Source organism: Diceros bicornis, chromosome 1 (genome assembly GCF_020826845.1).
Source record: "Diceros bicornis minor isolate mBicDic1 chromosome 1, mDicBic1.mat.cur, whole genome shotgun sequence".
In the NCBI taxonomy this organism is placed as follows: Eukaryota; Metazoa; Chordata; class Mammalia; order Perissodactyla; family Rhinocerotidae; genus Diceros; species Diceros bicornis.
The window spans coordinates 34,272,624-34,294,485 of NC_080740.1; the positions used below are offsets into that span (position 1 = coordinate 34,272,624).

The 21,862-nt window shown below is 37.5% G+C and overlaps 1 protein-coding gene across 2 annotated transcripts in view; it reads left to right on the forward strand.

Annotated features, from left to right (window-relative positions):
• The window catches only part of CAMK4 (calcium/calmodulin dependent protein kinase IV), a 217,947-nt gene that overhangs the window by 166,789 nt on the left and 29,296 nt on the right, over window positions 1-21,862 (forward strand). For both annotated transcript variants that reach the window (XR_009219728.1, XM_058538382.1), the window contains exons 6-7: window positions 15,785-15,875; window positions 17,918-17,992. Coding sequence is in view for 1 of the 2 variants with exons in the window: in XM_058538382.1 (XP_058394365.1) it covers window positions 15,785-15,875; window positions 17,918-17,992 (166 nt within the window). In the remaining variant the exon portion in view is untranslated. The remainder of the gene's footprint in view (window positions 1-15,784; window positions 15,876-17,917; window positions 17,993-21,862) is intronic.

Sequence of the window (21,862 nt, forward strand, 5' to 3'; positions counted from 1 at the left end):
AACTGGACTTCATTCAAGTTTAAAACTTCTGCTCTGTGAAAGACAATGTCAAGAAAATTATAATACAAGCCACGGACTGAGAGAAAATATTTGCAAAAGACAAGTCTGATAAAGGACTGTTATCCAAAATATACAAAGATTCTGAAAACTCAATAATAAGAAAAAATGCAACCTGATTTAAAAAGGGCCAAAGACTTTAACAGACGTCTCATCAAAGAAGATGTACAGATGGCAAATAAGGATATGAAAAGGTGCTCCACATCATATGTCATCAGGGAAATGCAAATTCAAACAATGAGATATCACTACACACCTATCAGAATGACCAAAGTCCAGAACACTGACAACACCAAATGCTAGTGAGGATGTGGAGCAACAGGAGCTCTTCACTCATTGCTGGTGGGATTGCAAAATGGTACAGCTACTTTGGAAGACGATTTGGAGATTTCTTACAAAACTAAACATACTCTTACCATATGATCCAGCAGTTGTGCTCCTTGATATTTACACAAAGGAGCTGAAAACTTATGTCCACAGAAAAACCTGCACATAGATATTTATAGCAGCTTTATTTATAATTTCCAAAACTTGGAAGCGACTAAGATGTCCTTCAGTTAGTGAATGGATAAATAAACTGGTATATCCAGACAATGGAATATTATTAAGCACTGAAAAGAAATGAGCTAACAAGGCATGGAGGAACCTTAAATGCATATCAACAATCTGAAAAGATCACATTCCAACTATCTGTATCATTCCAACTATCTGACATTCTGAAAAAGGTGAAACTATGGAGACAGTAAAATGATTAGTGGTTGCCAGAGGTTGTGGTGGGGTTGGAGGGATGAATAGGAAGAGCACAGAGAATTTTTAGGGCAGTGAAAGTACTCTGTAAGACATCATAATGATGTTACATGTCATTATACATTTGTCCAAACCCATACAATGTACAACACCAAGAGTGAACCGTAATGTAAACTACGGAATTAGGGTGATTATCATGTGTCAGTGTAGGCTCATCAGTTCTAACAAATGTACTTCTCTGGTGGGCAGTGTTGATAATGGGGAGATTATGCATGTGTGGGGACAGAGGGTACATGGGAAGTGTCTGTACTTTCCCCTCAATTTTGCTGTGAATCTAGACCTGTTCTAAAAAATAAAATCTTTAAAAAAAAAAAAAGTAATCCAAGTTTTCTTTTAAAAGATCTATTTAACCTTTTCTTTTCTCATTTTATATATTATTAATCTCATCAGATGATGAAATATTGAAAAGGACTGAGATTTCACACAAACAATATTAATAAGAAAACAGTTCTGCAACATCTGTGGCCAAATGAAACTTAAAATTCTATTGCATAAGTATTCACAAGACAAAATGATGTGACAACGTGAAAACTTTTCACATGGGGTATATATTTTTTATATACCCCAAATTGAGAAAGTAGACTTCAAAGACGGGCAATAACAATATAGTCATGTGCCGCGTAATGATATTTCGGTCAATGACGGACTGCACATACGACGGTAGTCTCATAAGATCGTACCATATTGCCCAGGTGTGTAGTAGGCTATACCATCTAGGTGTAAGTACCCTCTGTGATGTTTGCACAGTGATGGAATAGCCTAACGATGCATTTCTCAGAACGTATCCCAGTCGTTAAGTGATGCATGACTGTATAGTTATCCTTCACATACCTGTTATCCAGAAATTTCACTGTGAAAATAATTTTAAATTACTTCACCTGGTAAAGAATACAAGAGTCACCATATTTGATATCTAGTTATTGTATAGAACAAATTGAAGCCAAATATCCACCCGACAGTGTCCTGGTTCCCAGATTGAGATTTTCTCGTTTTAGGGACACGAGAGGGCATTTCTTAAGGGCTACAATGCTGTTTTCAATATGTCAATATGTTTTATGAAAATTACATAAGTGCCTTTGAGAATGATGCAATAGTTAATGAAAATCCAACTCCATTTGATTTGTCACTTAGAGTGGCAATCCTTGTATCTCTTGCTATTGATAAAGTTCTGGCTGGCAGCCAGAGATAGTGCTGGCATTCTATGGGCTCCTGGGTTACATGTTTCTGATTAACAAGAAGGAGATGGGCCAGTTAATTATTACTTAATAAATATTGTTCTATAAGTACACACTTTTTCTAAATATGGCATCTACCACACAGAGATTAACAAAAGGGATCCTTGGGGGTAAAAATTGTAGTAACTATTAAACGATCAATTAAAATTATCCCAAGTCAAGCCAGGAAAAACTATTCCTTCTGCATCCCAGATGCATGATTTGATGAGTGGTGAGTAGGTCCGCGCCCAGGTTCCCAACCAACCAGCGAACCCTGGGCCACTGAAGGGGAGTGGGCAAAGTTAACCGCTGCACCACTGGGCCAGCCCCTCAGCCCATAGTTTTGATCATTCATTTATTCATTCACTCCTTCTTCCATACATTATTTTCACAAACAGTTATCAAAAACATACCAGGACCTTTGCCTACAGTCCATGGGTACAAAGGTGAATATGACAATCCCTGCTATCAAGGAATTTATCTTTTTCTTTGAAGACAAGTACAATTAACTATGATGAGAATATCAGAGTATTATAGGGATATGAAGAAAATGCTTTGAGGAGGGGCAGAGAAAGTGATATTTATTTTGCTTGTGGGATTAGAGGAAAATTTCGCAGAGGAGGTGGTCTGTAATCTGGATTATGAAGTATTCCAGGTACTATTGCTGTGTTAACAAATTATCCCCAAACCTAACAGCTTAATAGCTCACATATTCTCTGGGTCAAGACTTCAGATAGGACATGGCAGGAATGATCGTTATCTCTGCTCCACAATGTCTGGAGTCTTAGCTGAGAAGACTTAAAAGTTTGAGAGCTTCATGGATGGAGGCAGGAATTATTTAGAGGTGTCTTCATTTACATGTCTGGCAGTTGATGATGTCTGCCCCATGGGACCTCAGCAGGGGCTGTCAACTGGAACAACTATACTTGGCTTCTCCATGTTGCCCAATTTTCTTACAGTGTCTTGACTTTAGGATTGTCAGACTTTTTACATGGCAGTTCAGGATCTAAAAATGAGTATCTAGCAAACAGGGTAGATGCTGCACTGGCTTTTAGAATCTAACTTCAGAAGTCACATATTGTCACTTCCCCTGCATTCTGTTGGTTACCAGCAAGAAACAGACCAGATCAAGGGGAGGAGAATTAGACTCCACCTCTAGATGGTGAGTGGCAAGATTCTGAAAGAGCATTTGGGATGAGTGATATTGTTGCCAGAATCTTTAGAAAATACAATTTGGCACAGGAAAGATTATTATCATCCAGGAACCAAGTGGGAATTGTGTATGGCATAGGAATAGTAAGTAAGGCTAGTGGCTAGTGCATGGTAAGAATTGTCCCAGGATGATGCATAGCTAAAAATTGGGGACAATTTTTGAAGGACCTTTAATTTTCATACTGAGATTAGACTTTAACTAAGAGGCAATAAGGAGCCTTAAAAGTGAATTGTTTTTGCTTTTAAACTAGAGGATTGACATGAGTTGATCTGTGTTTTAGAGAGATGACTTAGGTGTATGGATGTATCTGGGTGGTTAGGAGACAAATGTTAATAGTGCCAGTAGAGAGTATGAAGGACTGTACTAAGCGGTGACAATGTAAATGAAAAGAATAAGTAGATACGAGATGTATGTTGGAGGTGGAATTATGATTGGCCAAGGCTAGTGAGAGAAAAGGAGGCATCAAAGATGACTCTGACATAAATGAGAATGCCTAAGAGGCCCCAGAACCTGGCTGCTTGCCTAACGTAGATTCCTCAGATCCTGGGATGCTCTACAGATCAAGGCTGACCACGGGTCTCACAGCCAGTCAGTCCTAACCATGCCTGTTGATCTGGTTATGGGACATAGTAGTCACCTTTTGCTTTTCTCATATATTTTGTTGACAATTCTGACGGCATCCTAGAGTGTAGGTCAAGGGTAAAGACAATGGTAGTGGCAGGTCTCCAAAGCCGATGTGACACAAAAGTAGAGTACTCACTTTGAAGTTCTTACTTAAATTTATGTATATTTGTTCTCAATTTTCTGAAGAGTAGAGAAGAGGGATTTTACGCAGTTTAATTTTTCTTCCCAATAGGAGAACTGTAGTCAGAATACCGTTTTCTTTTTTTAATGACTGGTTCTTCTTTGTCCTGTTAGATTTTTAAAGAGATTTAAACTTCCTCCTACCAACTCCTGAGACATTATCAATGAACCACGCACAGCCCATCGAACACAGCATAGCTGTAATTAAACTAAATTACTATGCAGTAGCTTTCATTACACAATGACACAGTTTTGTTAGGACCATAGAGAGAGTTTAATTACATGTCTAGACACCCCCTGAATTCACAGCAGCAGGATTATCTTTGTCTGTTTAAAAGTGAGTTTGAGCTTTTGGTGATTGCGTTTTTTTTTTGAAAGACCAAATGGTGAGATATGGTTTGGGTTTTTTTCTTTTTTTTAATTCCGTATTATACTGTAATGCATATCCGATTTAGGAACCGTTTATACATCTGTTGATGGAGATTTTTTTCAAGGAAAATGTACAGATTTTCACTCTTTGTTATATTTGATTTACATTTCACTTGCATCCAAAAACTTTCCTTCTCTAATACATCCCAAATATCCACTCTAACTTATTGATGTATAAAGCAAGTACTGTAGTCTGAAGCACAGTCATCTCTCATAGTAATATTTCCAGCTTCCTCTTCTTCGTAAAGAAGCTCATCTCTGTGCCAGAGAATGGAGAGCTTTCTACATTCATCCTCAGTCCTGCCCAGTAAGCTTCTCTGGACAGTGCAGAGAGTTTAGCCTCTCTGTAGATTCTGTTTGACCAGGGCATGCAGATGTGGGAGCTCCCTTTTGTTTCTTCTGTGCTCCAACCTGATTTCTTTTTACTCATTGCCAAAATGTGTTTGCTGCCTCTTTCTCTGTAACTGTAGATCATTTTTGTACCTTTTTTCCATGCTATGCATTATCTCTTAATACCACCTCCATTTACTTGATCAAACCTTTCCATAGTACCCATTCCTAAAATCTCAGCTTTCCTAAAATCTGACCACATACATTGGAAATAAGAGAACGAACTTGTCGTATGCTTATCTTCTCTAAATATTCTATACAATTGCTTGGAAAGTTGCCTCACATCTGCACTTGCTCTATCTTATATACAAATACATTTTATATACTGACTCATTGTTGATTACATGTACATTGCTTCAGTTTTCTTTGTATTTTTGTATTCTGTTAGCATGAGACTTGCCTGTTTAAATCAGGACATGTCACTTTTTTCCATTTATTTTTTTGCATAATGCGTAATTTAAAATGATAACCATTCACTTAATAATAATTGCATTGAAAGTCAGAAGTGTTTCATTGAAGTCTTAATTGAGTGATTTTTTTTAGATTTTGAGTTGAACCTAAGGAAAATAGTATAGGTAAAATGATATTTTCCACCAGTACTATATAAACCATTCTTAGAAATATGTACTTAATATTAAGACTTTTATTACATGCACATAAATAAATAGACAGGAAAATGAATTTCCAACCTGTTGAAAGTATCCATGTTCCCCTACTCCATACACCAGGAGACTTGTACCAAAATCAGAAACGAGAACTGAAGTCTGGCTCTTCTTCATGACCTCGTTCCTATCAACCACTCTAAGCTGACACCCCAGGTTTCTCTACGCAGTGGCGTTCAGAATTACCCTCTCTGTTAGCATCCTGCTCCCTTTCCCCATGACATTGCTACTCCAGCAAAGCTTTGCTTTATCCAGACACTTCTAGGCCACACCCAAAATCTAAAGCAATGATGCTCACACAGGAACCTTACTGCAGGGACAGCAGCAAGCCCTGTCCTCTTCAAGCTCACCACTGGAGTCCAGCATGGTGCCTTCATCTACAGAGGCCTTTTGGCTTGCCCACTGTTCACTAATGTGTTATTATAGCTGGCTGAATCACTATTCAGTTTCATTTTATCACACTGGCAAGTACAATTTATGAATGTCTCAGATGTGAAGGGAACTGAAGAGAAAACTAACAGATGAATTTTCAGCTGTCTTCCCGCAAACTCCCCTGAGGCATATGCTACGTTGGATATTCAGATCAACTTCAAAGGATGTGAAAAAATTAATTCAGCCATAACTATCGACTTAATGCTACTACAGAACAAAAACTAATTAGGTAGTTATTCAAAATGTCATTTTGAAGATGAAACCTTTTGGCCTGATCTTGCAGTTAAAATATTCTTGTTGGGTTTTGGCTTTTCTCAAAGTGATGCTGTAAATCTCATTCATTTAACTGATTCTCAGTGAGCACCTTTGAGGTAACTAAGCATTATTATCCAATAAGTGTATTATATGTTTCATAAGCACACAGATACTGAGCCTTATTTCAGCTAAATGTATCGAAGTGATGTTGCTATGGAAATATAGTGCTACAAGGTAAGCACAAAATTTTTAACATTAACTTCTATTACAAATTAATAATGGCTAATGAATAAAAGGTGCAGATTACCACCATTCTTTGAATATCTACAAGTTAGTGACTAAAAAGTAGAACAACATACATGTCTATAGGAAAACTAAGTTATTTATTACATTCAAAACTATTTATTCAGTGCATACTTAGTACCAAGCACTGTGCAGGAAATTAGATATCTGAGGAACCAGATAAAAATGTCCTTGTCTTCATGGAGTTTTCAGTCTAGTGAGGGAGACATCCTGAACATAAACCCTGTACAGAAACATACATGCTGTAAAGAAAAATAGGAGACATCAATGAGAGGCTATACGAGTGGGCACATGTGTTAGTTTGGAAGGATAGGTGCAGTCTCCCTGAGGAATTGACATTATAGTTGCATCCTGAGGATAAGGAGGGCTGGCCAGGTGAAAAAGGTGAACAAAGCATTCCAGGAAGAGTGGGCAGCCAGACCAGGATGCTGAGGTGGGAAAGAGATTAGGGCTTTTGAAGAACTGAAAGAAAGTCAGGATGGGTAGAACAGAGCAAGAGAGGGGAAGGTGGCAGAATCTGAGGCTGGAGGGGGAGACAGGAACTGGATCACCAAGGCCTTGAAAGCCAAGAAAAAGTCATGGGGAACCGTTGAAGTTTCCCTGGGAGAAGATATGGCCTGATTACCTGTGCTGCTACCTGGAGAATACATTGAAGGGGGGCACGTTGGAAATCAAAGAGAGTAGTTAGGGGACTATTGTTTCAAGCCAGCTGAGGTCATGGCAATGACATGGAGAGAGGCAAGGCGATTCGGGAGATGTTTTAGAATTAGAATTGACAGCATTCTGTTGTAAATGGGGTGGAGGCAGTGAGGGAGAGGAGAGCATCAGTTTCTGACTTGAACTCTTGAGTTGACCGAGAGACCACATTTTGAAGTGGGAAAAACTGAAGAACCGGGATGGGAGGTCAAGGGTTCAGGTTTGGACATGTTGACCTTAAGGTGCCTTTGAGACATCCAGCTGGAAATGAGACATAGGCCTGTGGATAAATGGTCCTGGAGCTTAAGAAACAGTTTTGAACTGGAAATCCCTTTTAGAGTTCTGTCATGGAATGGTCTTTACATTCTTAAACTGCTAGCAACGTAATTACGTAGTTTATTTACTTAATATGAGACCAGACATAGTTACCAACTAAATGTATTTATTCACATTCAGAGCCCATCTTTGGTCGCAGATGCATGGTATTCAGGATAAGCAAACATGAACTGCCTGCTACTTACATAAAACTTATTTTTTAAAAAATTCTTCACCTAAGTAATATATAATTTTTTTAGTTAGATTTTATATAAGAAAAATTAAAATTAATTATAATCCCACCACACAATTTCTTTTACACATGTGTACTTTTTTATGCTATACAACATAGCTGAAGGGAAGGAAGTAGACGAATGGGTTCGAGGAGAGTTTACAGTGAAAGAGAAGGCGAGCACCACAACCTCAGGAAAGATCTAATTTAAGAAGCAGAGTCAGAAAAAGAATGAGTTTTTTTATTCATATACCTAACAAATGTTTGTTGAGCATCTATGAATGCCAAGGCCTGTTTTAAATTTCAAAGCAAGAATCACAGAGTGCACAGTGTTTGGTTTGGCACATACAGGGTTTAAAATTTTTCAACTTCATTGCCAAAATTTAAAATTTGGAATATTTTACATTAAAAAAAAGTCTGAATTTCTCTCTTGCATTGAAAAATCAGAAGAGCTAGCAACATGAGGCCTGCATTCCTGCCTGACAATTGTCTGAATCTGAGTCACCTTTGCTTCTTAAAGGGGTCATGCTCTCTCCAGGGACAGATGCAGTCTGGACTTCTCAATGTCTCCCTTTTATTTTACACTCTGCTGACTTCCTTCGTTCTTTTAGGGTATCTTCCTGGCCCCTGGAGAGTTTGTGACCCCTCCTCAAGAGATATAAAATCATATGCAACATTGCTGCTGCGTGCATGCCAAAAGCAATGGAAAGATGCTGAGGTTTTAAGCAAGGGAGTGATGTGACTACATCTGCACTTTTAAGAAATGACTCTCGTGGTGGCGTGGAGCGTGGGCTGGAGAAGAGCTGGCAATTAAGCTAGTTATCAGAGTCGTTAAGAGGGAAAACATGGATGTGGCCTGGCTGAAGGCAAGAGCAGTAGGTAGAATGGGGGTGGATGCATCAGGCACTAAGGAGGGAGAAATACACAGGGTTGTGGTCTTGGATTGGATGTGTCAGGTAAAAGAGATGGAGGAGTGGGATGAATCCGGGCTTTGGCTTGGTCAATTGGAGGATGTCATTTGTTGGATTTGGAAACACAGGTACAGAGGGAGCAGATTTAGGGTAAATAATGAGTATAGTTTTGGGAATGTTGAGCCTGAGACACCTGTGAGACATCCAAATGAAATGTAAATTAGAAAGTTCTGTAGAGTCCAGAGCTACAGAGGAGTTTGGGCAGGTGATGAAGATTTGGGACACAATAGAATAAATTGTGCCTCGACTTGTGGCTTTGGATGAACCCATTCAGGAAACAAAGGAAAAACAGAAGGTCCTGAGTAAGTGAAAGACAGGAGTCTGGGGAGGAGACTGAGGAGAGAACAGAGAAGTAAGAAAAACCAGGCAGCTAGTATCGCAAGAGCACCAGGAGATGGGAGTCTAAGTGAGAGACTTGTCCATGTGCTCAGATGCTAAACAGGTCAAGTAAAACGAGTCAGAAAGTGTGTCTTGGAATAGATACAGAGAATGGATTGATGGCTACCGGGGGGAAGAGGAGTGGGAGGAGGGCAAAAGCGGTAAAGGGGCGCATTTGTACAGTGATGGATGGCAACTAGACTTTTGGTGGTGAACACTATGCTGTCTATACAGAAGTCACAATGATATACACCTGAAATTTATATAATGCTATAAACCAATGTTACCACAGTAAAAAAAGAAAGAATGAATGAAAGAAAGAGTGCTTGATTTGATGAGGTCAGAAATAAGACTATCATGTGTTGAAGGAAAAAATGAGAGGAGAGAAAAGGCAAACTGTGAGTGAACACTACATTTTCAGGAAGATTGACTGATTAGAGAAGGAAATCATTAAGTATAGCTAGAACAGGATGGGAATCTATGGATTTGAAAGAATATGGAGGTGGTGGTGGTTTTCTTTTTTTTGTTTGTTTCTTTTTGATGATGGTACCACCCAGTCTAGAGAAATTTATATGATGAAAGAGAAGCAAGAGGGAGTAGAAAGGGAGAGGTGGAAGAAAAAACAGAGTGATGGGGCAGGAGCGGGACATGGGATAGGATCCAGAGCAGCACCAGGATGGCTCTGAAGAATTACAGAAGATCCAGGAGAATCAGCATAAGCAAAACGGTGGGCTTTGAAATGCCACTATTTATCAATGGCAAATACTATTTATTATTGAAATTCTTTGTTTTATAATTGACAGAACTATAGAAAGAATGTTTCAAACCCTAGCTGCCACAAACTTTGTTTATTTTCTAACTTCTAAACATTCTCACAGTCAACTAAAAACACATATATGGCAATATCAGTCCATATTTCACTTAGACCTATTTCAAGGGTGAAGACTAATATGTAACCTATTCTATCACTCTATAATTTATATTGCGTCTTCTTAGGAAGAGAATTTGTGGCAAATTAAATGAAAAAATGCACACAAAATAAAGTGGAAAAAGGAATCAAAAGCAGGGAGAGAAAGGGAGAAGTAAAAATATCCAAACCAGGCTAGTTATTGTAATTGAAACCTCTTTTTCACTGAGCGTTTTGGCAGCCAAAACAAAAGAGGAAAATATGATGAATTCCAAAGCAAGTATTTTCTGATCAAAGTGTCCTTTGATACTTCAGGAAAAAGCAAGTTTTCCAAATCTCAAAGGATTTCTAAATGTAATTTATTTTACAAGAGATGTGGAACAGCAATGATAGAGTCCTAATAGCTACTATGTATGGATAGAATATCTTCTACATGCTAAGTGTTGCCAGGCCTCGAGTCTAATTCTCACTACAACCTGCAAAGTGGATGCTGCACGTGAGAAAACTGAGATTTAGAGGGTAGACAATTTATCTGAGGTCACACAGCTACTAAATGATATACTTGGGGGTATATTGTGCTCATGAAGTTGTTCTTTAATAATTGTTTCAAAAACAGTATCACAAAAAACCTTAATATGCTTATTTCTTTGTATCAACCCTTGATCAAAACCGAGGACATAATATTGCAACAGAACTAGGCAAAGATATGCCCTTGGCACCAAAACATTAAATTTATTATAATAAAATCCTTAAAAAGGTATTTGTTTCCTATCTTGATTACTCTGCAGATAAAATTACATTTGTCATTTTATGCTTTTTTTGAAAAAAGATAATATGCTTTAAAAAAATTGAGCCAGTAAATTAATTTCGCTTTCTGCGTCTGACTCTTCCTTTCCCTCCTCCTTCTCCTTCTAATTTTTATTCCTTAAAGTCTTCATTAAATTCATACACACCTGGTTATTTGCTCTTCAAGTTCTTTATTAAAAGTTACCATTAGTCAAGATAACCTTTAGTAGGTAGGTGCTACAATTGTCAGATTTATTGTTTCTTTCTCCATTAAATTGTTAGACTCACGTGGAAGATTTTACAGATCTTCTCCCAACGTGTTGTTAAGGTTTTGCATCTGTTTCCTTGCTTGTCTTTGGTTTGCTTTAATTAAGATTACTTTCAACACTTAGTTTATTCTAAAATATTCACTTATCTTGTTTATTAATTTTTCTAATCTTTTTTTCTATTTATGTTGAATCCCCATGATTTCAATAATCTGCAGCTATAAGTGAACTATATCTTGTTAGGGTATATTTCTCCATAATTAGGTATTTCATCATCAGTTCTATATAATTAATATACTATTATAAAAGTTCCTTGCACAGTTTTCCATTGTGCCTTTACATAATTTTGAGGAGCTTTTTTTCCCTTGATTTCCTTTCCTTCTCTTCTCTACGTGCAGTGATCTTGCTGTGATGAGATGAAATTAGTGCTTGATGAGATTAGAGGTGTGTCTTTCATTTAAAATTCAGTTTGAAAATAAAGAGAGGTGGGACTGTTATTCAGCTCTTAAACTGCTCTTTTTATGTCTTCAGATGCTCTAAGACACAGGTTTTCAAAATAAAGTCTAGGAATTCCAGAAGGATCCCTGAGACCCTTTCAGAGGGTCTGTGAAGTCAAAACTATTTCATCATAATATGAAGGCATTTCCCCTTACTTTTGAAAGAACAGTGGAATTTTCCAGAGGCTACATGATGTATGATTTTAAATGGACAGTGCAGAAACAAATATGCAAATCCAGCTGTCTTCTATTACACCAGAAATTAAAGAAATCAGCACAAGTTTAAAACAATAGCACGCTACTCACTAATTTTTTGGTTTAGAAAATATAGTTATTTTTATTAAAAATGGTTTATGTTAACATGTCATGAGTTGTTTCATTTTTACATAAATTAAGAAGTAATTTTTTTTATTTCTTAGTTTTAAATACTAACACAGTAACTAATGTTAGATATAACTCACATAAGCAAAAGCTCTTTGGGATTCTCAATAATGTTTTTTACTATAAAGGAGAACAAAAAGTTTGAGCACTGGCGCTCTAAAACTGTTACTGCTTCTAGTGATTGTATCTCGTTTCGGGAAGACAAAAGAATCATACTCCATGTTTTCCTTCTTCCTGGCTTTGTGACTTGAGATCATGTAAAAGTAAAAAATACTAGCTATTGGTCAAAGGAAATCAATGGGTCTAAGCAAAAATAAAGTAGTGACTCCTGCCATTTTGTCAATCAAATATATTTAAATGCTTCCTCCCACATGTGTGCATGATTGTATCATGACTTTTAATAATCTTTCTATACCAAGTAATTTAAAGCAAATGATCCTTGCCTATATTTTTAAAAGTCAGGATCATGACCTTTATTTCATTGCTATATTTTGTTTTTAAATTTGTTCCTTGGTAGCACATAGCTCCTAAATCTGTTATTTTCTCTAAAACTTTTCTTCTTTTATCTGATCTAGCTCTCCTGTATGGAGTGCCAAATGGTGTTTGTTTTTTTAGTTTGGACCTTAGAACACATAACTACCATTTCTGTTCAGGAAAGCCAGACAACAATTAATGAGAATCTTTATATAATTAGTACTTTGCTAAACCAACACTTGTCAGTTCATCTCATTTGTTATTGTTATTGTGTTGCTATTTTCAATGTCATTTTCTTCCCAAAGCAATGGAGCTTCTAAATTGGGTTAGATTAGGGGGGGACATCAATATTTTCTATTGATCCCAAACAATGCATTCTTAGGTATGTTCCAAAGCTACTATATGAAATACTTGTATCTTTGCCTTCAAACTCAGCTTATACAAGATATAGTATCTTCCTCCTCAGGGATATAGTATGATTTCCCTGGGATCATTCAAGGCTGAGTATGGTCCTCTATCATTCTCTCATTTCTCCTCTCACGCTCATTACCTTCCCTCTCCTTCATTATTCTCCCCTCCTCTCCTTCATTTTTATTTTCCTCTCATCCCCACCCTACACAACCAAGTAATAAGTATTTCTTGAGCATCTGTTTGGAAATCATGGAATGGGCGAGGGTATGGATTCTACTGCCAAATGCCCGAGTCTGAATCCCAACTCCACAATGTCCAGTTGTGACACTGTACAAATATCTTAGCCTCTTTATGCCTCAGTGTTCTCATTTGCAAAACAAGTGTTATATGAGTCACCTTATGGAGCTGCTGGAAGATTAAATGAGTTAATAAGTATAAGGTGCTTTTAACAGTTCTTGGAATATAGTAAGTGCTTGGGACATATACAATATTATCTACATGTGATAATTGTCTACCGTAAGGAATGAACAAGACCTGGTAAAGCATGAGCAAAAGCAATTTGGTTTTTTTCTCACTGTTGTCCTAGCAAATCAACTCTGTGTAGCCATTCTTCTTCTCCATGAGTAAAATTTCAGGCCACTCCCATAGCTTTTCCAGTCACTCTTAGGTAAGGAAAAGACCAAAATTTTAACTCATCCAATTTTAAACTTCTTCCCTCCCCCAACTTGGACCTTAGAGATCTATAATTTATAAATAGAGGAGGTAGGGACATTTGTTAGTTTCTTCTCTTTTTCTTGTTCTTTTCCAACCAGCTAGATGCTGTCTGTGGTCCTTCTAGTGTTGAGATGTGAGGGTGATGGTGGGAAGAAAGAGAAGAGATGGAAGGTTAAGAAAGGTCTCCCCAAACTGATACAGTTGTGGTCTGGCATCCATGATCTCTGGGTGAGGCGGGTTACAAATGCCTATTGTTCTTTTCCTGTGGGACGTTGTTGATGGCTCTACGAGACCTTTCCATTGCAGGGCAGTTCTTTCCCTCCAGGTGCCCTGAGAAGTCAATGGCTCCTCAGCTGCCTGCTGTCACCTTCCTCAAGTTCTGCTCCATGTGATGCTGAGAGGGTATCACCCGGGCAGGAACACTCCTGCAAAGGGACCTCTTCAGGGAGACTCGTGTCTGGTTCCCTTCTGCACAGTCCATCTTGGGCCCCTGCGAAATGTGTGCCCTTGTCCAGCTGTTATTTGAGAGCAACTGAGGCTCTCTCTGCTCCCTCACCTGCTCCAACCATCTTTCAATTTTTCATGAGCCTTACATTAGTCTCTGTTTCCCCAAATTGCTAAGTGACACATATCGAACACTACAATTGTGACCTTGAACTATCCATCTCCTGTTACTTGGCTTGAGTAAAAATAAGAACTCCTTCCCTTCTCCAGTGAAGTAGGAAAGGAGAAAAGCTAGAGCACCCTGGCAACTTTTTGTCTTAACCTAACAGAAAAATGGGCAAAGGATATGAATGGGCTCTTCGTAGAAGAGGAAAACCGACTGTCATATGAAGAGAAGCTTGACTATACCAGTGAACAGAGAAAGACAAATTAAACCAAACTTAAGATATAATCTTTACACTCCAGCTCAGTAAAAGTTAAAAATATAGATTTGGTAAAGACATTAGGAAAACATATACGCTTCCATTGTTTGTGTGAGTAGAAATTGATGGGGTCTTTGAGGAGCGTGATTTTGCAGTATATATTAAAATAAAAAATCTATGTACCTTTTGACCCCATCAGACATGCTTCCAAGTATCTGTCCTTGAGAAACACCAGCAAAAATACCTAAATATCCAAGTGCTAGAAGGTTAATTACTGTGTTATTTATAATTTTCAAAACTTGAACATCCGTTAAAAAGGGAATAGCAAAATAAATTATGATACATCCAACAAAATGGATGCAAGAGTTAACTAGAATAAGCTGAAGTGATATGTGGGAAAGTTTTCAAAGACATATTGTTAAGTAAAAAAAAAGCACTGTAAAAAATTTATATTAATGATACATTTATGTAAGAATGGAGAAAACCACAGATGTCTCTTTGTATAGATATATTCATGTTTGTAAATGCATAGAAAAAAGGTCACATCATTTCAAACTGATGGATGATTATTTTTGCAAAGGGATCTGGGACTGGGGAGAGCAGGCTCAGATAGGACTTCAACATTTATAATGAAAGTATGTTACATGTGTGATTACACATAATTTATAAAATAATTTAAAATATAATAATATAAGTGGAGTTATTGGAGGTGATCTTTAGGATTCATCTCAAATATAGCCCTCTATATTTATACTGATAGTTGAATTTACTAATCCTCAGAAGAGCCTATGACAGCATTTACTACCATTAAACAATATGTATCACATTTAAGATAATTCTGTGTAATAACTGCTCACATCTAAGTGTCTGTTCAAACAGTAATTATGAAGTCTTTGCTATGGTTGTGAGTTTCTAAGATGACACTTAGAATTATGCCTTTCAGATAATAAACCAGACAAATTTCAATACACAACACCTTCACTTTATTATAATAATAATTAGCCAATTCCAGCTGATATGGTAATATGTGTAAAGTGAACTGCAATTAATATTCTCTGAGGAGTAAATATTTCAGTTCTGGCAGTTGGTTCTATACAATTTAAATTGCATTTCACTTTCAGGTAACTATATATAAGCTATTCTGTACTGAAGTATAGTTTAAAACATATTTTCCTCTGTGGTGTTTATTTTTAAATCGTAATTCGTATGTGTGTTGTTGAATCACATAATTTAGTAATTATTATAATTCTGAAAATAGTAAATATAAATGTTGGAACTATAAATATAACTACATGAATGTTACTTCATTATTTTCCCTATTTAGTACTTACATGAAAATGGGATTGTCCATCGTGATCTCAAACCAGAGAATCTTCTCTATGCAACTCCAGCCCCAGATGCACCACTCAAAATCGGTGAGAACATTTCCTGATGTCTTAAGACCTCTTTTCTCAGAGTAGAAGAAATTTATTTCATAGAACTTTAAAATATTGCTCCATCCAGTTTTGCCTCCATTCAATTTTCTTGAATATTTGGTGTCTGTGAAAGAATAATGCATAGTTTTAGAAGTATGTGCTCTTTCCTGGAATATTAACCTGGAAATTAGCACCTAGAATGGGTGCCCTGTTGCTGGACACACAAAGGAATGACAACTCTTAGAAATGATAGGGACTTCAGGAGGTGACCTTGTATTTTGCAGATAAGTTTATAAAGAAGAAAACCACAGATAACATTTCTTTTTTGATTATTTTTATTCCACTAGTTAGTTGGAGCTTAATTTTAGATAACCAAGAACTTTTACACAAAATGCTTAGTACATCTTAGTGACTTTAGGCTCTGAGTCACTTGTTTATATGAACAGAGATAAATTGAGATCTGTACTTCCCAAAGCACACCCCACGGAACACTCATTCCTCGGCAGAGTGAACAAAGGTGGATAACTCCCTTTGAGGGAGGTGGGAGTGGTTTTCGGAGGTGCGAAGGTTGGTCAAATAAGATAGGAAATGCCAACTTAAAGTTAAACACGATTTTATTTCTGCAAGACCTCCCAGAATTTTCAAAATGCTAATGTGTAGACTGACATCTTATATAGTGTACCGTGAGGCTTTTCCCCAAACCTTATCTGACTCTGGAAACTTCTTTTTTCCCTCAGTACATATTTTAAAGAACTACAAAGGTGAACTTTAGGAAATTCTGATCTACTCAAAGAGATATTTAAATCAGCATTTTAGAAAAAATTATATAAATGTTACTTTCCATGTCCGTTAATTTGCAAAATAAAAAAAAATTATTTTAGATGCATTCTCCTTAGCAGACTCTGTATTAAATTCTCTGAAGGGCATCGCTCTTCTGCTGCTATCCTTTATAATGCTAATCTGATAAGTTCACTGCATTTATAAGTGTTAACACCTTTGAAAATTAAGTTATACATATCGTGGAAGAGCTCAGACAACATAATGTGCTTTATGAATGCAAGAACCCAAGGAAAAAATACTGAAGTCCTGCTGGGCCGCCAGCTTGTTCTCATAATCACTCCTGAAAGCCACTGGGCAGCAGGGAGGCTTCCGTTTCCTTTGACATCACTTTCAAAGATTTTATCCTTAAAGAAAGTTCTTTAAATGGATAGATAGATACTAATTTAGGCAGGAGAGCCTTTCTTTCTGAAGGACTTCCTGCTGCTCTCCCTGATAAGGATCAGCACCTCAGTGGAAATGTGGGTTTATCTTTGAGGTCGAAAATGGCATCAATTCTGCACCTGCCTCTCTTGAAGAATGGCCTTGAACGGTTTCCTGATGTTTTCCGAGTGGGAGAGATGTAGCCCAGCAAATAGACCATAATGGTAGCAATTTGTGATAATGTTTTATCTAGGTAATATTCTGAGGGATAAATAAAAAGGATTTTTGCAAAAAAAAGTTTTATATTCCTTATATGAGAGTAAATTCTTATCTGTCACTAGGGAATGACATTTATTTTGAAGCAGAATAAACCTTTTAATATTTCTTTCATTTCTTTGACATTTATGAAAGTCTAATTTTTTATTTTGATTTCTCCCAATGGATTAAAAGTTCTGAATCATATCATTAATTCTATATTGTCATTTAGAGTTACTGTTTCATAAATCTCAGAATTAATATTAAACAAAAATATTTCTATTGCAACTATTACTTCAAGAAGAAATAGCTTACTTGCTAAAAGCTGGAAATTATAGAGAAGAGCATAAAATGTATTTGGGAGTCATATTTTTCTCCAATTTAAAGCAAGACTTGAATTATTATTATTTTTTTTAGTTTCTTCTCCCAGATGACTGGTCTCATCTACATCCACCGCATTATCAAATACAAAAAGAAACACACACATAAATAAGTGTTAGTTTTATTTTGAATTACAGAAGTATTCTGTCATCTTACAAAAGCTGAGAAAAGACTTGCTTCATTCAATTTTCTTCTTGTGTTGTTAGCTGATTTTGGACTCTCTAAAATTGTGGAACATCAAGTGCTCATGAAGACAGTATGTGGAACCCCAGGGTACTGCGGTATGCTCTTTAATACTCATACTTTACATTTACTGTCATTTGAAATCTATTTTTATTTAACGATCTGATTTTTTTAAGTCCTAATATCTCTGTTTAAAATGCTTACAATTTGATGCGAGTCTCCATGAGGAGGCATATATGAGTGATACTCAGACCACCTCTTGTTCTGCATGAGGGGTTCAGTGATGTCAGTTTTAAGGCACCCCTGTTAGAAGAGTAGGAGAGAAGGGACCTCAGGGAGGAAGGACTGGGTGCTCTGTACCTGCCTTTGGGCAGTAGCTACTCTTGGACCCACTCAGGACTAGAAAGACAGTCATCAGGGAAGAGGGCAAGGAAACGGTTTTGTTTGTGGTTGGAATTAAAGCCACGAGCGCTTTGTTACTTTCCTTGTTTGCTTTTACTTGGGAGGGTGTGTGAGCAGAGCAAGTGCCATTAATTCAGGTGGCATATAGGACAACAGTGAGAGTGGGTAGTCCCTAGTTCTCATTGATGGCACTGGCCTCACCTCACTAAGATAAGGGCTTCAGGTGGAGTTTCCCCACCAGAGTCCCCCAGTCTCTGGAGATGGACTGTGTGACAGTCCTCACATCCTCTTGCCTAGTCTCCCAGAGTGGGCTGAAGGTGCACTGTGTACGGTCCACAGTCAAGAGACAGAACAATAGCTTTTGGTCCATGCCAGCATGAAGCTCACCCTTTTTTCCTTGATGGCTGAATTAACCTGGCAACAACCTAAAAGCCAATGTAGCTTGCAAAAATTATCAAGAATTCCTAAAGTTTTTGTGACTAATGAATATGTCACAAATCAATTAAGATCCTAATCTGGATTATAAAGAAAAAAGACCAGATTTCAAGTCATCAGTCAAAGATTAGCCATCATTTTCTCTTAGGATCATCATCTTTTTATGAAAATTTTTCCTCACTCACTCGTCTCTTCAGCAAAATCTTCTATTTTATATGCAAGCCAGCACTTGGCACCAGAGAGATGCATTTCCTGCCCCTTCCCCAACCTCAGGGGCTCACAATCTATGGGGGAACAGACATGTAAATCAAAAAAGTATATATAGCACCTTAAGAAATACCATGTTATATGTATGGAAAAGCCATTATGGAAACATAGGAGAAGGGTGGGATTTGGAGTTACCTGTCTTATTCTTCTATGGCATTTATATTTGTTAGTCATCCCTGTTTCAGAAATAGACACATAAGAACTACATAACTAACTCATTTTAGCAACTCTTCAATTCATAGAAATCAGACTGGAGAATTGCAGTAAGATATCCACTGAAGCAATTGTATGATTAAATTCACAGAATGTTAGTGCTGGAAGAAACTGTAAAGTTCATTTACCAGCATTCTCATTCACTAAAGTCCAAACACTATGACATCCCCAAGATTCCACATCTAGTTGTTAGTGGATCAGGGATGAGAATCTGGGTTTCCAATGGCCTAAAAACAATTATAGAATTTCCTCTTTAAAAAAGCAATGCAGGGGCCAGTCCGGTGGCACGGTGATTAAGTGCGCGCTCTTTGCTGCAGCGGCCTGGGGTTCTCAGGTTCAGATCCTCGGTGCACACTGATGCATCTCTTGTCAAGCCATGCTGTGGCGGCGTCCCATATAAAGTAGAGGAAGATGGGCGTGGATGTTAGCCCAGGGCCAATCTTCCTCAGCAAAAAGAGGAGGATTGGCATTGGATGTTAGCTCAGGGCTAGTCTTCCTCACCAAAAAAAAAAAGCAATATAGGTAATCATATAGTTGTCCTTCATAGAATATTTATGTAATTGCTTTTGGATTAAAATATTTTCTGTTTTAATTTTTTAAACCTCAAAAGTATTACTTGGTCACTGTAAGCAGTAAAAATCCAAATATGTGCAATCAATATTAATGGCCCCATGCATTCCTCCAATGCCTTTCTCCATGTTTCTATGTTCACATAAACATTTTATAATTTTGCTTTTCACTTGTTAGTTTCCATGGTGAATCTAAAATATTATTTCTATGCAGCTCAATTGTTCATAAATCCAATAATTACACAGAATTAAGTGTACCTATCTTTCTACTATTCTTTAGATTGTGCCAAATATTCTTGTTCTTCATCTTTAGCTCCTTGAGGACAAGAGTAGTTTATCATTTAGGAGTAAATTCAGAACACTCAAAATACGGCTTAAACAAGATAGAAGTTGATTTCTCTCATGTTAGAAGTCTACCATGAAGGCTAGAAGTCTGGATAGGCAGTCTTGGTGGGTCCACAGCTATGGCTCTGCTCTGCAGGTGTGGTGGATCTCAGGGCCAGGGATCCGGGTTTGTTTGTTTGTTTTTTTCGGTCTTACTCTGCTATTCCTTAGCATGCTTCCTCGTAGTCTAAAAGCAGTCATTACATCTGCATTCTACACAGTAGGAAGGAAAAAAGACTGAAATAGAGTGTAGCTTTTCACCGTTAAATAGACTACTCTGCTGAAGCCCCACATGTCACTTCCACTTATATCTTATTGACCAGTACTTAATCACAGCCTCCACATTACCAGGAAAGCTGGCAATGTGTCCTTTGGCTAGACATGTTGCTGCCTCAGATGAATTGTGTTACTAAGCATGAGTATTGCATTAGACAACCCACTCTCTCTACCACAGACTTATGAGTAAGATTCCCATTCCTAGCAAAACATGTGAAAACCATTGCACTACACTATGTTCCCTATAGGCAGGCACTTGTTTTGTTTTGCTTTGTTTTTATAGATTTTATTTTCCTTAGAACTGTTAGCTGGCAGCCTCTCCATGACCCTTCCCTTCCAATGGTGCCATATGCACTTTCTCTTTCTCTAATTCATATATCCTTATTTGTCCTCCTCTTGGATTTCTTTCATGCCTCCAGATCTCCAAGACTATGGGGGAAAAAAATAACCCTTAGTTTAGTACCATGTGCCAAAGGTGTTGCCCATTTGGATCACTAATTGCTGACCAATTGATAGGAGCATTGAAAGAGAATTGAGAAAAGAATGATAAAACAAATTAAGGATTTCTCACAAGAAGAAAGCTAATGGGCAATTTAGTAATCATTATCCAATACCAAATACTAAGTATGCCAAGGAGGTCAGTAGGTTGGAGCAATTCTCCGAGAACTGAGCAGCCCTGAAGTGGGAAGACTAGGAAGAGATTACACTAGTGATCTCCCAGAGTCCCTTCTGTGACTAAGAGACAGCAGCTTCCTGTCAAGGCATTAATAGTGATAAGAGCAGTTTTTTCTTACAGCATTACAGAATGGTCATTCTATGAATGAATGATTCATTCATTGATGAAATGAACGTTGAATGTCTAATAGACTCCATGTTAGGCACTGAGATTACAAGAGCGAACACAGTATGGTCTTAACCTTCAAGCATTTCATGGGCTATAAAAGAAGAAAGACCTGTAGGCTATAAATCAAAGTTTGTTGTGATAAGTTCTGTATGTATCTGAGCCAAGGCTCAAGGATATGGAGGGGAGGGAGCAATCAATCCCGCCTAGAGAGGTCTTCACAGAGGAGCGGCGTTTGAGCTGGACACTGAAGGATGAGTAGGAGTTCACCAAGTGGAGAGGTGGCTGCAAGGTATTCTTTGTCAGCAGGCACAGGCAGATAAATGTCACAGAGGAGTAGTAGCATCTGACAAGTTCAGGGACTGTTTGTTATTTTGTCACTTTGCATGACTGGAACATAGAGTTCTTGGTACAGAGGATACAAGTGGACTTGGAAAAGCTGGATGGACCGTATTTTAAAGAATCTGTACATCAGGCTAAGAATTCAGACTTGCTTTGGTAGATAGTAGTGATCCAGCAAAGGTTCTTAATCAATTATATTTTTAAATCAAATCTGTATTTTATAAATATATTGATAATGA